A 14,787-nucleotide genomic window follows, 5' to 3' on the forward strand; every position below is an offset into this window, starting at 1 on the left:
TAATTGAAAACTGTTAAATTATTTAACATATTTGATTAAATTAGTTTAACAATTTTTAACATGCATGTGAGTCTACTGCATACTTCTACCCTTGAAAACACGCAATGTGTTGTGGGTGTGAATCTGCTAAAGCCATTGTTGAGCCTCCATACATGGTGTATATTCTCTTAGAAGTTGGCTCCATACCCCACCATGTGTATGACATCCCTATCGGATTCTCTCATAATATGTAATCCATCTATAACAATTAAACATTACTTAATTTAATGAATTTTCATACATATGCACATACATACCTACCTGGGTTTTTACCAGATAATGATGAAAGTGTATAGTGGAGAATCCGGGACAAGATTTCCTCCAATAGGGCAACACATAAATTGCGTGTATAAACCACGCAGTACAAAAAAAGAGAATGCTATCACATGTGGTAAGTTGCTTGATCCAGGTTTAAATAAAAGCTCACCCAATAGGCACCATCAATACTAGCTATATTGTGGAGGTGGTTCAAGGGGGTGGGGTGGTTGTTGTCATTGTCATTGAGAGTGGTCGTGGCGAAGGATCACGGTGGAACGAGAGATGTTGGAGAAGGTGTGGGTGGTGGCAGCCGCGGCAGTTGTTTTTCAAGACAGGGAAAGGAGACTGATGATTAGGCACCAAATTTAAAATAAAATATATAACTAAAAAATCTACTTTATTTAGATTCATTCTCAATTCCGCTACATCACCGACAGCCAATTTTTATTAACTCTTATTTATAATTGTATTTAATGGAAGTGTCTTTATGAATATGTCTAATAAAAATATCTTTTTTATAACTGTATTTAATAGAAATGTCTTTATAAATATATTTTTTAGATATATCTCTTTATATATGTATTTAAAATATAATATTTAATTATTATTGACAATAAAGTAGCATACCCTATACTTTTCCATTCTTTAAATTCCAAACTCTCATCTAAGTTCTTTAAATTCCAAACTCTGATCTTTGCCTTCAAATTCTAAAACTCAAAACTTAATCCTAGTTTTCAGTTATAAATTCTAAATCCTAAAATTTAGTCTGAAACTCTTAATTTCTACATTTTAATTCTAAATTCAAACCCTAGCTCTTATTACTTACTCTCAAACTTTAAGCACCAAAATTTAAATTCTAAACTCTAATCATCAATCTTAAATCCAAATCCAAACTCTAAACTTTAATATTTAACCTTTAACTTCAAATCGTAAATCCTCACTTTTAATATTAAATCTAACCTTAAGTTTAATCCTAAATCAAAGGTACATAAATTTTAAAATCTAACGATAAATACTTATATTTAAATTTTAAACCCTTAACCACTACAATATTTATTATTTATGATCATATTTTAAAATTGTGACTATATATCAATGGTCTTCATTTCTACTTTAGGTCATATTTTTCTACCATAAGCTAATCCAGTATAACCATAGCTCTATATAATCACTTTTTTTTTATCTATCGTGAGATTTTTTTTATCAAATACTTTAGATTATGATCTTAAACCAGTATATACTTTTTTATTTTAGGTTATGAATTTTAGATGTGACCAATAAACTTTTCTTTTGTCAATAATCTATACTTAGGATTTTTAACTGTATTTTTATGTTTACAATTTAATAATTTGATGAATTTTTATGTTTGTATTACTTTAGTTAATAAATAAAAATAAATAACTTTTTATATATAAATAAAATAATTTTTTATTCACTAATATACATAATTTTTGCTTGGAATACTTATGAATTTAAATTTTAAAAAGACATTGTGAGTACAAGATAATTATGTATATATTTCAGATGAAAAAAATTTAAATGCATTGATTTCACTGAATCTTAGAAATGAAAAATTTTATATAACTACCTCTAAAATTGATATAATTTGTTATAATGTGGATCGTATTAACTTGATTTTTTCATTTAATCTAGTATTTTCAAATAATTTAAAATTATAAAATTTTTAACTTAAAATTTAATTTGATATAATTTAAATTAAAAAATTATTTAATCTAATAAAAAATATATTCATATTATTGTACTCATATGATTAATTATGTTTATTTAATTCTAAAAAAATTAACAATTTAATTTTTTTAATTAATTTTTTTATAATTTTAAATATGGATATTGTCAATTTAAATTTAGTTTAATTGACTCCATCCTTATTGAATCAATTAAACTGAATTTAAAATAGGTTGTTATTCATATTTAAAATTTTAAAATTATGAAGTGATTCATGGATATTAAACATTAATTATTCTTTGTAAAGTTTGATTATTTCATTCACTGTTTACATATATGGTTTTTCTCATACTCATAATCGACTCAAGAAACTTATTGGTTGAAATTAAGATTTATTTTTGTGAAAAAAGAAAAATTATTTTGGTAGTGCCACTTAAAGATTGATAAATTTTTTTATTGGAAAAAAATATCCTACAATAATTATTATATTCATAGAGTGATGAATTATATTATATATTTATCTAAAAAAGATTTAGATGGACTAAATATATAATTAATCAAAATTATTTTTTATATACCAGAATTATACTTTCTTTTCTAATCATGTAATAGTAATCATATGCATATACATAATAATAAAAATCATTAATAAATAAATTATAAAGTAATATATATATATATATATATATATATATATTGAATTTTCATATAATATTTTTCCACTATGTTTAAGCAAATTAAGCTAACAGCGACTAAACTAAATTATCGAACTTTTTCACGCCAATTTCAAACACTTTTTACAAATTTTGTTATTTTACTTGATAATTATATACTCCTATTGAAAAAGGATTTTATTTTAATTCTTAAATAAAATTAAAACTATTTTTAAATAAAAGAAAAATTATGTTGACATTAAATTTTAACTAAATTTAGAAATTATTATTAAGTTTTTTCAAATTTTTATGCCTGAAACAAAAAATATTTTAGAATTTTTTTGATAGAAACAAATAATTTTTTATGTTTATGTGTACGTTACTTACTTCATCTTAACCCTCTTATTTAAAAGAAAATTTCTACAAAGATCTCTTACTTTAAACTTCTACGATTTTTTTAGATTTAATTTCATTCTTTGTGAACTTAGAGAAAGACAAAAGAAATGTATTTTCTCGGAATTTAGTGTTTGTGATGAATTTTTTTTGTAATAAATGTGAGAATTTTGGTTTAAATTAGTATCTGGTTGTTTAAGTCCGAATAGATTTTTTTTTTTGAATTATTTTTGTTTTTAGTACTAATGGATATAATTTTTTGCTAAGATTAAAACCTGTTTTGTATTTTTTATTATTAGATTAGACTGTTTTTGAATAAAAATTGAATTTGTTCTACTCTTATGTTTTATATTTTTTTATTTTTTATGTAAAATTCTTCTCATTCTAGATTTTTAATTATAAATTTTAAATTCTAAAATTTAGATTAAAATTTTTAATTTTTATATTTTAATTCTAAATTTCAAATTTTAAATTTATAATCTCTTCGTCTTCAATTATAAATCCAAACTCTTATCACTTACCTGAAACCTTTGTAAACAAAATTTAAATCTTAATACAAGACGTACTATTTCTTATAAAAAAAATATAAGGAATATTACACTGTATAATGTTTTATTTATAAAATATATTAAATAATAATATAAGATTTATTAAGAGTACGTAACATAATATGTACAAATAGGTGTGATTCATTTTTTTCATGCACATCTATTTTTTAATTAAAAAATATAAATATAAAAATTATAATACATATTTTATTTTTAAATAAATTTTTTATATTATAATACAATATTACAGTATACCAATTAAAATTAATATTATTCAAAAGTTGATGCAATATTACTATATCAATTAAAATTAAAATTATTAAAAAATTTATGTACTACTTATTATTAATAGATAATTCACGAAAAACATAAACAATACACTTTTTTCATTCTTTTGGAGCACAATAAAAAATATATGATAGCAACTATTAGAAGTTTTTTACGGAGGTAAAATTTTAAAAGTCTTTAATGATACTCACATATGTCTTATGTCTAAGGTGCCGACAATAATTCTATGAAACAAGTTAGTTAGATCGATTAGTCTTAACTCTATTTTCTATAAGATTATATCTAAAATTTGGGTGGACAGACTTCAATCAGTTATGAATAGATTAATTAGTGACTCTTAAAGTATTTTTATAAAGGGCAGGTTGATTAATAATAATGTCCTAATTACACGTAAATTCATGCATTTTCTCAAAAATAAAAAACATAGAGATTAAGATTTGGCATTAAAGCTGAATATGAGCAAGGCTTATGATGGGGATAGAATAAAATTTTGTTTGGAAGCTGATTAAGAAGCTAGGTTTATTGATCGATGGATGAAGTAGATTGGGGAACTTGTGACAACGGTATCTTACTCTATTATTTTGGATGGACAACCTCATGGTTATTTTAAACAATGTAGAGGATTACGACAAGGTGATCCTCTGTCTCCCTACCTATTTTTATTTTGTGCAGAGGGACTCTTCCATCTGCTCCACAGAAAAGAACGAAGGCTAGAAATATCTGGTTTGAGACTCGATCAGAGGTGTTCGACAATCAATCATCTTTTCTTCGCAGACGATTCGATTATTTTTAGCAAAGTTTCAGAAGTAAAGTGCCAGATATTGCTATAGGTTCTACAGACTTACGAAGAAATTAGTGGCCAAAAGGTAAACTTGGACAAATCATCAATCTTTTCTAGTAAGAACATACCAGTCCGAGACCATTTAGCGGAGATTCTCCTTGTCCCACATGTTGGCAATCAAAACAAATATTTGGATTTACGGGCAGTGATTTAGAGATCAAAGAAGGCGACATTTAACTACATTAAAGATAGAGTGTGTCAGAAGTTAAGCCACTGAAAGAGGACTCTATTATCTTCTAGTGGACGCTAAGTGCTTATTAAGGCTGTGGCAACCACGATACACATATACACACTAAGTTGCTCCAAGTTATCGGAGACACTAGTGTAAGAGATTCAGAGAGCCACACTCCAATTTTGGTAGGGGCAGAAAAGATAAAAAAAGCAGGATGCAGTTGATCGAATGGATGATTTTTGCTGCGTTTGTTTAGGACAGAACATGACATTGAGACAGAGACAATAGAATGGAGACACTAAAAATTATTCTTTTGTATTGCGTTTGGATATGATGTACACATACATTAATGTAATGTCCAATATTATGTTTGGATACAAATGGACAAAACTAAAATATTATATTTTTTTGGTAAATAAAACTAAAATATTATATGAAATAACTAAAATAGTCATGTAATTATAAATTTTCTGTATCAAATACAAACTAATTTAACAGAGAATGAGAGTACGTAGGAATACAGACAGTGGCAATCGAAACTTAAAAAAAGTTTGAAGGGGCCAAAAATTTTAATAAAAAAATTATATAATAGTATTTATATTAAAATAAAATTACAAATATAATTATTTTATTTTTAAATTTATTATTAATATGTAAAAATATATATGATTAAGATTAACAAAAAAATAAATCTGAACGAAATTTTTTATTAATCAAAGTCAGATTTATTTTTAATAAGCCAAATTAATTTTAAATAAAAAGTCAATTTTAAAAAAAATTCGTTTTTAAATTAAAAAAATTAGTTTTTGCACATAAAAATCTATTTTTATTTAAAATATTAATTTTTTTACCTAAAAACTAATTTTTCTTTAAATTATATAAAATCTATTACAACTTATAAATTATTTTTTATCATTTTAAAAGATCAATTTTAGCTTTGATAATATTTATCTTTCAAAAATCTCAAGACAAATTATTTTTGTTATTATTTTTATTACAAATCAAATAATATAATACAAGGTTAAAATGGTATTGAAGTAAGAACGATAAGAAGGAATTACCCAATCCAATAAAAAATTCTACAAAAAGGAGAGAATACCTGAAAAAAAAAGGAGAACTCATAGATAGAGAAAGAGCAGGAGAACAAAGTACCTCTTTGAGAACAACGCAAATTAGGAAAAATAAGAAAGGGTGATAGTGAAATAATAAAAAATATCTATGAACAAAAAGAAAAAAATAATAAAAAAGTCTGTGTTCACTCTTCCAAATTCTGTGTCCATCATCGTCCTTCGTAAAAGAGTGGACACAAAAGTATAAAAAATTATCTCGGAGACAATGTGTTCAATGTCCATGTCTCTGCTTCCAAACACTTTTTAAACATGTGTTGTCCATGTCTCTGTGTTCTGTCTTCGAAAACAAACGCTACCTTACAGACCAAAAATACAAGGGGACTAAACTTTAAAGATTTAAAAGCTTTTAATTTTGCCATACTCGTAAAAGCAATGTTGAAGGTTAATTTTCAGACCTAATTCTCTCATTAGTAAAGTGTTACAGAGCAAATATTACAGATATTCAAGCTTCCTAAGAGCAGAGATTGGTAATAACCCATCATAAAGTTGGAGGAGTATTATCCAGGGCTGAAAGGTGTTAGAAAAAGGTATACTATGAGAACTAGGAAGGAGATTTAACATTAGAATCCGAAAAGACTCATGGATGAAGGATTATATTTTAATTACTCTTATTACTGTCACTGCAATGACTGCTAATCTAGAATGAGTTTCATAATTACAACATTCAAACAGAACATGAAACCAGAACTTAATTCAGTCCAGTTTTAATCCAGAAATAGCTACAACAATAATCAACACTTCAATTCATGAGACAGAGGATAGAGTTACTTGGATGCTGGAGAAAGGGGACAGCTTCACTATTGCTTCAGGATACAAAAGAATAATGCAAAAGAAAGGACTTATGAAGGAGCATATGGAAAATTAATTGTCAACCGATTATAAAAAATTTGCTCTGAAAACTGATGCATGAAGGACTACCTGTAAAAGAAATGTTGAACGCCCAAACACAATTCATCGAAACCTAGTGTCCAAAATGCAATCGATCATAAGAAAGTGTTTTTCATTATTTCTGGGAATGCCCAGATGTGATTGAAGCTTGGAAATGCTCAAATCTGCCATGGCCGATTCAAGCTTGAGAACCATGGAAGTGGTGGATTTGACTGGAAGAAGAACTGAGAATGAAGAAAAATCCGAATGAAAAAAGAGCAGTAGCAGCAAACCTCTTATGACAAATCTGGTTAGCAAGAAACGTCTGGAGATGGCCAAGAGAAGTGTGCGTGAGAGAAGATGAGACCCTTGAGTTTTTACTTTACCTTTTTAGTTTTCTTATATTTAAATCATTTTATTAAAGTTGAAACTTTCTATTCTCTTCATTATAATTCCTACCTGTAGTCCAAATTGGACCAATTTTTAATAATGAAATTGCATAACTTTGACAAAAAAAAAAGAAGGTTTTACAAATATGGCTAAATTATTTTTTCAAATTATGCATTAAGAATTAGCTAAAATAGTGGTCAATGACTATGAAAAACCAAAGATCTTACTATTTTCAAATTGCATTGAAGGCTCTAATTAGTCAAGTTGAATCAAACAAATATCACCTTATTAGTATTTATTTTATGACTTAATTAATCGCTTGAATGAATTGGAAGAATGGAGGTAGGAGGTGTTATAGACATTATCCAAAAATACTAAACATGGAGCTTTTAGGAATTAGCATCAAAGTCATGTAAATTCTGATGAGGACTCTAACGGGGTTCCAACACCTCGATACAAAAGTCACGATAACAATATCAATGCCATTAAAATGTAAATACCACCTTTCAAAGGGAGAAATGATCCTAAAGTTTATTTGGAGTGTGAACGTATAGTGGAAAGAATTTTTGCTTGTCATAATTACTCAGAGAAAAAGAAGGTTTGCTTGGCAGCAGTTGTATTTTTTATTATGTCTTGTTTTAGTGGGATGGACTAGTGAAGATAAGACGGCAGAACGACGGTCACTCTATAGAGACTTGGGATCATATAAAGCACCTCATGAAGAAGAGATTTGTGCCTTTGAAGTTATATAAGTTGACTCAAAACTCCAAGTCCGTGGAAGACTGCCATAAAAAAATGGAGATTTATGATCACTGCCAACATAGAAGAGGATACTGAGGTTACTATGACACGATTTATAGGTGGTTTGAATAGAGTGATTGATGATGTGGTGGAGTTACATCATTATTTGAAGATGGAGGATTTAGTCAGTATGGCAACGAAAGTTGAGAGGCAATAACAAAGAATAACATCAAAGGAATTGTCTTATGCTAATCCAAAGTGGGTTCACACATAGTCTTGTAATGATGACGCAACAAAGCCTAAGTGTGTCGAATCCAAGGAGAATTTATTTGATGCTATAAAGAAGAAAGGTAATTCTAACTCTTCTTCATCTGCTATCTCTAGGCATAGTGATATTAAATGTTCAAGTATCATGATTTAGGTCATTATGCTAGTGATTATCCGAACAGGAGAATGGTGGTTATTAGAGGAGGTGATATTGTGTCTGATTTTGATCAAGGTGATAACTATAATCATGATAGTATGCCACCTTTGAGAGATTGTTCTGATACTGATGTTGAGTATGCAGTTCATGGTGAATTTTTTGTTGTTAGACGTGCTTTGAATTTGCAGGTGAAAGAAAATCGATAGTTTATAGCAATGTCAAATTTTTTTTCCACTAGATGTTTGATGGGTGAAAAGGTGTGTAGTTTGATTATTGATGAAGGGAATTAGACTAATGTGGCCAATACATTTATGGTGGAGAAATTGGGTTTGACATATGTTTGCCATCCTAAACCTTATACATTGTAGTGATTGAATGACAATCGTGAAATAAAGGTTTACAAGCAGGTAACAGTTGCGTTCTCTGTGAAAAAGTATGTTGATGAGGTACTGTGTGATATGGTGCCAATACAAGCTTGTCATTTATTATTGAGGAGACCTTTGCAGTTCGATCGTCGAGCAATCAATGATGGTTACACTAGGTTCTCTTTTGATTTTAATGGTTGTAAGCATAGTTCTGAAAATCGAACCGGATCGATCGGTTCAACCGGGAACCAGTCATCCGACCGGTTTGGTTGAGCCTAAAACCTCTTGGCAAAAAACTGGTCTGCGAACTGGCCAAACCGGCAGTTAACTGGTGAACCGCCGGAACCGGCCGGATTTTTTCAAAATTACCGGTTTGGTGATAGCCTTCCAAAAAGGCACCGTTTTGGATTTTAAAGAAAAAAAAAACTAAAAAAGCCCAATGGGCAATGCCAAATATCCTGCCATCCCACCCTTCTCTTTCTCTCTGAATAATGAAGAACCCTAATCTCCATCCCACCCCTCTCTTTCTCTGTTCTCTCTGAATTCTGAACTTACTATGAAGAAGAGAAGATTGAGGAACCCTAATCCCCAAACCTCAGCCCGCAGCCACCAATCCATCCCTCTTCAAGGTCATCGCTGAACTTTTCTCCTCCAAGATAGACCGTGGGTGCCGCATAAAGTGTGGAAGCTCTGTTCGGCGGTCCATCCCTCTTCTTATTGTTCCACCTCTCGTCGCCGTCACAGAAAGGTGTGCTCTCGTCTTTTCTCCTCTTATCGTTCTTCGATTATTGTCTCTTCAATCTCTCTCTCTGTCTTTGTCCGAACTTAACGTACCTTTTTGAGTTCTCTCTCTCGACCTCTGTCTGAGCTCGTCTCTGTCCGAGCTCCTCCTTGCCAGCTGTTCCCATTCCTCCATCGTCGTCAGTTCCCTTCCCTTAAACTGAATTTTGGTTATATGGTATAGTGATGTACTACATTATTTATACTGGAATCTCTGATTCTGAGTTGTTTATGCAATGATTCTGATTCTGGGTTGTTTATGGCGATTTTTTCTGATTTTGGGTTGTTGATTCTGTTTGTTGGGTTTTTGATTCTGAATTGTTGATGGTGCTATGGTGCATGCTTCATTGAATTGTGCTTGACTACTGGAATTTTCTGGTTTTGAGATGTTTAGGCTTCATTGCTATGTTTATGTTTATATTTAGTTGTTGATTATTTGTGAAATTTGAATTATACTTTAGAAAAATTGTAAAATTTTAAAATTTATCTGCTTAAAAATTATTAAATTTAAATCTTTAAAATTATATTAATTTTTTAATAATTTTTTCATATATTTAATTATTCTGGTTGAACCCCGGTGAATTCTGGTTGAACCTCTAAACCATTAAACCAATCACTTCACCGGTTTATTGACCGGTTCAGTTCTCGCAACCTTGGTTGTAAGATCACTCTTGCTCTATTATTACCTAAAGAGGTTTACCTTGATCAATCAAAACTTCAACAGAATACCAAAAAAAATGGGATGTGAGGTAAAAGAAAAATCTAAGTAAAAAGAGGTCACGTGAAAAAAGAATTTACCAAAAGGCCCAAAAGTGAGTGGAAAAAAAGAAGAGTGCATGTCATGAGAATAGAGCGGATACAGATAGAGGTTTAAAGAGTGTTTTAGTAGGCAAGAGAGCTATGATTTTAGTTCGATTTCCAGCCACTTTATTATCTGACACTAAATTTAACCTAAAATAGGCAAATAGTTTTGTTTATTTGTTGCAGAAATTTACAGATGTCTTTCCTACTAACGTGCCAAATGCACTATGAGGGATTGAATACCAAATTAATTTTATTTCTGGAGCTAGTATTTTTAATAGACTAGTCTATAGAAGTAATTCTGAGGAGACAAAGAAGCTTCAAAGGCAAATGAAGGAATTACTAGCCAAAGATCACATCTGGGAAAGTATGAGCCTTTCTCAAGAAGGATGGTATTTGGAGGATGTGTATGGATTGTCAACAGTCAATAAAATTATGGTAAAGTATTGTTATCCTATTCTTAGTTTTGATGACTGATACGGATTTTACAATCCAAATTACTGGCAAGTGTATCGGGTCGTATCAAGTAATAAATCTACAGTGAGTGAGTATTGATCCCACGAGAATTAATGGACAAAATAAGCAACGGTGGTTAACCAATTATTCTAGTTAAACAAGCGAAATTAAGAGTTTTAAATATCAAATAGTATAAAAGATAATGAATTGAAGAATGCAAACAATAAATGGGTGAAAAAATAAATAACCTAATAAGCAAATTTTATAATTTTTTTTATAAAAGTTGCATTTTCTTATAATATATGCTGTCAATAAATAAATAAAATTAAAGGAACCAAGTAATAATACACCGAATGAAATAATTACATTATTCTATAACTTTCTATTGGCAGAAGTGCTATATACAATCTACCATAATTGTAGCTAGTTACATTTACATTCTTAATACAATAATCCTATGCATGCTTATAGGAAAAAATTTAATTTGGTTTTGAGGATGGATGTGATTTGAAATATGCCAAAGCACCAACAAAAGGTGCATTTATATAGGTTGTAGGTTCTGAGTGCACAAAATCGGATCGAGAATCAGCATATTGATCATTGATATCAGGTCCCCCAACTAGAGCTCCAAGAAGGACATTGGGATTAGGGTTTTGGCTTTGAAAATAAGAGGATCCTCCTTTGCAATCGATGTGGCCACGCTGCATATATATGGAAGGTAATGAAGATGCACGGTGATGTATTCTTTGTGGATACTTTTCTCCGTACCCTACCATGTATGACATCTTCAATGGGTTGCTTCCTAATATGTAATCCACCTATATATGCATTTTCACCATCACTTCAACTTATTAGTTATTAGACTTATTACCAATATCTTTTTTTTTCCCCTTTGTTAGCGTTGTTTAGTTCGTCAAAAATTGAATTCTTACAAACTCATATAATGTTATTGCTTTTTGATATATTAATCAAATTTATCTAGAAAAAAAAGCAGAATAAAGAAAAAATAAAATGAGCAGTATCAACCATGCTAAGTAAATATTAAAATTAGTTATTAAACTCAATCACTATTATAAAATATATATATATATATTAAAAATAAATTAATATATATAGTAATTAATTTTATTTAGTATACAAATAATATTTTTAGAGTAGTATGTATCTACACTCTCTCTTCTCTTTGTTCTATTAATACTTGTATGTTTTACATGTTTCTTAAATTTTAAAATATTTAACATTTCTAGTATTTAGGTAATAGTAATTCTTTTAATAAAAATTACTTCCAATAATAATATACTTTTTAAAAATTAGACACCAAAAAAATACTTTTTAAAAATTAAATAAATATATAATTAATTTTATTAATTGAAATATGTCTTTTTATGTAAAAATAGTTTTGTGATACTTTTTTACTATTACTTAAATATTTACTTTATGTTTTTAATTTGCGTATTTTTTTTAATACAGTTATTGTAAAGCTAATGAAGAAAAAAGAATGAAATAAGTTCAAAAACTAATAAAATTTAATTTTTTATTAATATTTTAGTTATTAATCTAATTTTTTTAATCTAACAATTTAAATAACATTTTTTTATTTTATATTTTTAAACATTACTAATTAATTATTAATAAAAAATAATAAATTCTACTAATATTCTATCATTTTTCATAAAAAATAGCTAATAATAGTAAAAGACTATTTTTTTCTAACTAATATTAATTTAATATGATAAATTTATGCAATTAATTAAGTATACCTGGCTTCTGGCAAATTGTATAAGTCGCGTTGGGGATATTGCAGAAGCTTTACCCCCACAGTCAACGTGTCTGTTAACTTTCTTCAAATAGTCAGCATAAACCAGGAAAAGAAATGAAAATGCCGTTGCATGCTGCAAGTTACTCCCTCCTTGCTTGAACATAAGCCCTCCTACTCTCATAAACACCGTATATTAATTAACTTAATTAACCCACAATATATATTACTTGGTTTATTAATTAATTTGATTACCTGGAGAGTATGAAACTGATAGGGAAGGCGATTCAGGTAGCACAGAACAGATAAACTTGTCCGCATTAGAGTTACTACTATTACTAATCATAAGCTGTTGTTAATAAACAAAAACATATTAATTAAATAATATTCAGAATAATTAAAGAAAGATTACGACTTAGTTAATTATTATATATTGCAGTACCGTAGAAAGAAGCACATTGATGCCAGCATCCTTGGAGTCCCATCCAAATTCAGCGAAGGTTTTGAGATTGTGAATGTTTTCGTCAATGTATTTCCGGTAATACGAGTTTTTAGTAGCCTTAAACAACCATGCTGCTCCCCACACCAATTCATCCTGTATAGATTTCAGATACTATAATGAATATAAATGAAGCTTGAATAATATACGGGAAAAGTCTAGGGCCAGTAACTTTATTAAATTATAATCAGCATATAACTAGCAAAAGAAAAATGAGTAATTTTACGTCATTAGATAAAATCTCATACCATTAAAAATATTATTGATGGCTACTTAATAGCTATAAATCACAAAAGTTGCTGTCCCTAGCACTCCTCTAATATACTCTCATAATATGGATGTAAAATTACACACCTGGTAGCCACTATAATCACAATAGAATGGGCATACCCAGTGTCCAAGGCCGTCATTGTAAGATCCTCTGTACTTATCTGCAAACTCAAACACCTAAATTGCAAATTAATTAGACAAAGAATAACAAACAAATCAGCTATACAGTATATTGGAATAATTGATGTTCAAATTAAATACCATTCTAGCTCTTCGAAGAAGCCTAGCAGAATAAGCAAGTTGATATCGTTTAAAGACAATGGAAGAAGCTGCAAGCGCAGCTGCAATCTCCGCGGAAACCTCAGAACCAGGGTACACCTTGCTAACAGCATAGAAGGTTCTAGAAGTGTCCATGTCTTCAGGCCTTTGCCAACAATTGTGGTCACTGTACGGATCACCAACCTGTGCAACCACATAGCCAGGGACGCTAGTTGCTTTCATCAAGTACTCCGCGCCCCAACGAATAGCCTCTAAAGCGTGCTTTCGTTCTGCTCCCATGGAACTCCCGAACTGTATCACACTCCATGCTAGCATGCTTGTTGAGAATGCCATTGGAAAGTTGAACTTCACGTTGTCGCCCGCGTCGTAGTAACCGCCAACCAAGTCAACTTTGCGGTACAAATGGGACACGCCTTCCTCAAATTGATCGCCGTCGTGGACGGCGGAATCCTTCCTCCAAGTAACCCTCTGTGTTGGTGGCAACTTCCCTGACCTCTGAGCTTCAAAGAACAATATACTCTTTGATAATGCATCTCCATAATCGTGACCCCTGCTTCTCTCTGTCACCGTTAATAATATTAATGCACCAACCCCTATCATAATCAAATCCATTCTCTGATCTCCCAGTTTCAACTTTAATTTCTGCTATTACTTTTATTCTTCGAACATATATATAATGAAAAGGATAAGAAATTTAATTGTTATGGTTCCCTTAAGAAGCTAAGCAAGGATTATTTATACGCAAGAGAAGGAAGTTACATACATAAAAACGCGCGCATGCGTATCAAGCTAGTGAACTAATAATGTTTGTTCCAAATAAAGCATTAATACGGATACTAATCAGTATATTATCTTACAAAGAATATGGCGTCAAACATACTCATATGGCGGATTCTACTACTAGTATATATATATATATATATATTTTTTTTTTTTAATCTTTTTTTTTAAATATTTTTTATTTAATTATACATAAAATAACATTTAATATTTAAAATAATATTAGTTATCAATAATTCTTCTAATCATCCTAATTTATATCGCTATTATATTAACATATGATTTAAGTATTTAACGATTAAATGTCAATTCTCATCCATCATTAAATCATTTTCACACAAATATATAAAATAAGTTTTTAATATATATTT

General features: G+C 29.4%; 1 protein-coding gene across 1 annotated transcript; it reads right to left on the bottom strand.

The window, feature by feature from the left end:
- Positions 1 to 11,311: 11,311 nt before the first annotated feature.
- Positions 11,312 to 14,179, bottom strand: LOC130965563 (endoglucanase 8-like). The gene is made up of 6 exons (XM_057890331.1): positions 13,619 to 14,179; positions 13,442 to 13,534; positions 13,031 to 13,183; positions 12,844 to 12,937; positions 12,593 to 12,762; positions 11,312 to 11,650 (listed from the first exon to the last, which is right to left on the bottom strand). Exons 1-6 carry the CDS (start codon positions 13,967 to 13,969, stop codon positions 11,312 to 11,314), a joined length of 1,200 nt encoding a protein of 399 aa, XP_057746314.1. The 5' UTR covers positions 13,970 to 14,179.
- Between the last annotated feature and the right edge of the window lie 608 nt (positions 14,180 to 14,787).

This window comes from Arachis stenosperma, chromosome 3, assembly GCF_014773155.1.
Source record: "Arachis stenosperma cultivar V10309 chromosome 3, arast.V10309.gnm1.PFL2, whole genome shotgun sequence".
Lineage (NCBI taxonomy): Eukaryota > Viridiplantae > Streptophyta > Magnoliopsida > Fabales > Fabaceae > Arachis > Arachis stenosperma.